This window comes from Sinocyclocheilus anshuiensis, unplaced genomic scaffold, assembly GCF_001515605.1.
Source record: "Sinocyclocheilus anshuiensis isolate Anshui unplaced genomic scaffold, SAMN03320099.WGS_v1.1 scaffold87, whole genome shotgun sequence".
NCBI lineage: Eukaryota > Metazoa > Chordata > Actinopteri > Cypriniformes > Cyprinidae > Sinocyclocheilus > Sinocyclocheilus anshuiensis.
The window spans coordinates 1,154,453-1,154,840 of NW_015549609.1; the positions used below are offsets into that span (position 1 = coordinate 1,154,453).

A 388-nucleotide genomic window follows, 5' to 3' on the forward strand; every position below is an offset into this window, starting at 1 on the left:
TATATATTAGCCCAAATAAATAGATTAAAAAATACTGCCAAAAAAGGGAGAAAACCTGTAATATTTTACATTTTAGATTTTCATGTTAGATCGTAGCACATGGGGAGAAAAATGTCAACCTCTGCTGAATCCAAAGTAAATTAAACAAAGCAATTCTTACTGACCAACCTGGCTCCACTCTTATAATCAGACCTCCAGGGCAACAGGCAGGAAAGTCTACTCAACACCAGCATGTTCCAGATATTAATAGATCCCCCATAAAACATCATGAAACCAAAAAAGACTGCACAACCAAAAAGTGCCAAGAACAAGTGCAGACGCTCTTGGCACGGACAGTGTGTTTGACTAACCTGGGGCAAAGAAGACGATGGTTTTGAGCCAGCAAAAT

General features: G+C 38.9%; 1 protein-coding gene across 1 annotated transcript in view; it reads right to left on the reverse strand.

The window, feature by feature from the left end:
- The window catches only part of LOC107659102 (hepatocyte nuclear factor 4-beta-like), an 18,094-nt gene that overhangs the window by 5,279 nt on the left and 12,427 nt on the right, over window positions 1-388 (reverse strand). The window contains exon 7 of the mRNA XM_016447930.1: window positions 351-382. Within this exon, the coding sequence (XP_016303416.1) occupies window positions 351-382 (32 nt within the window). The remainder of the gene's footprint in view (window positions 1-350; window positions 383-388) is intronic.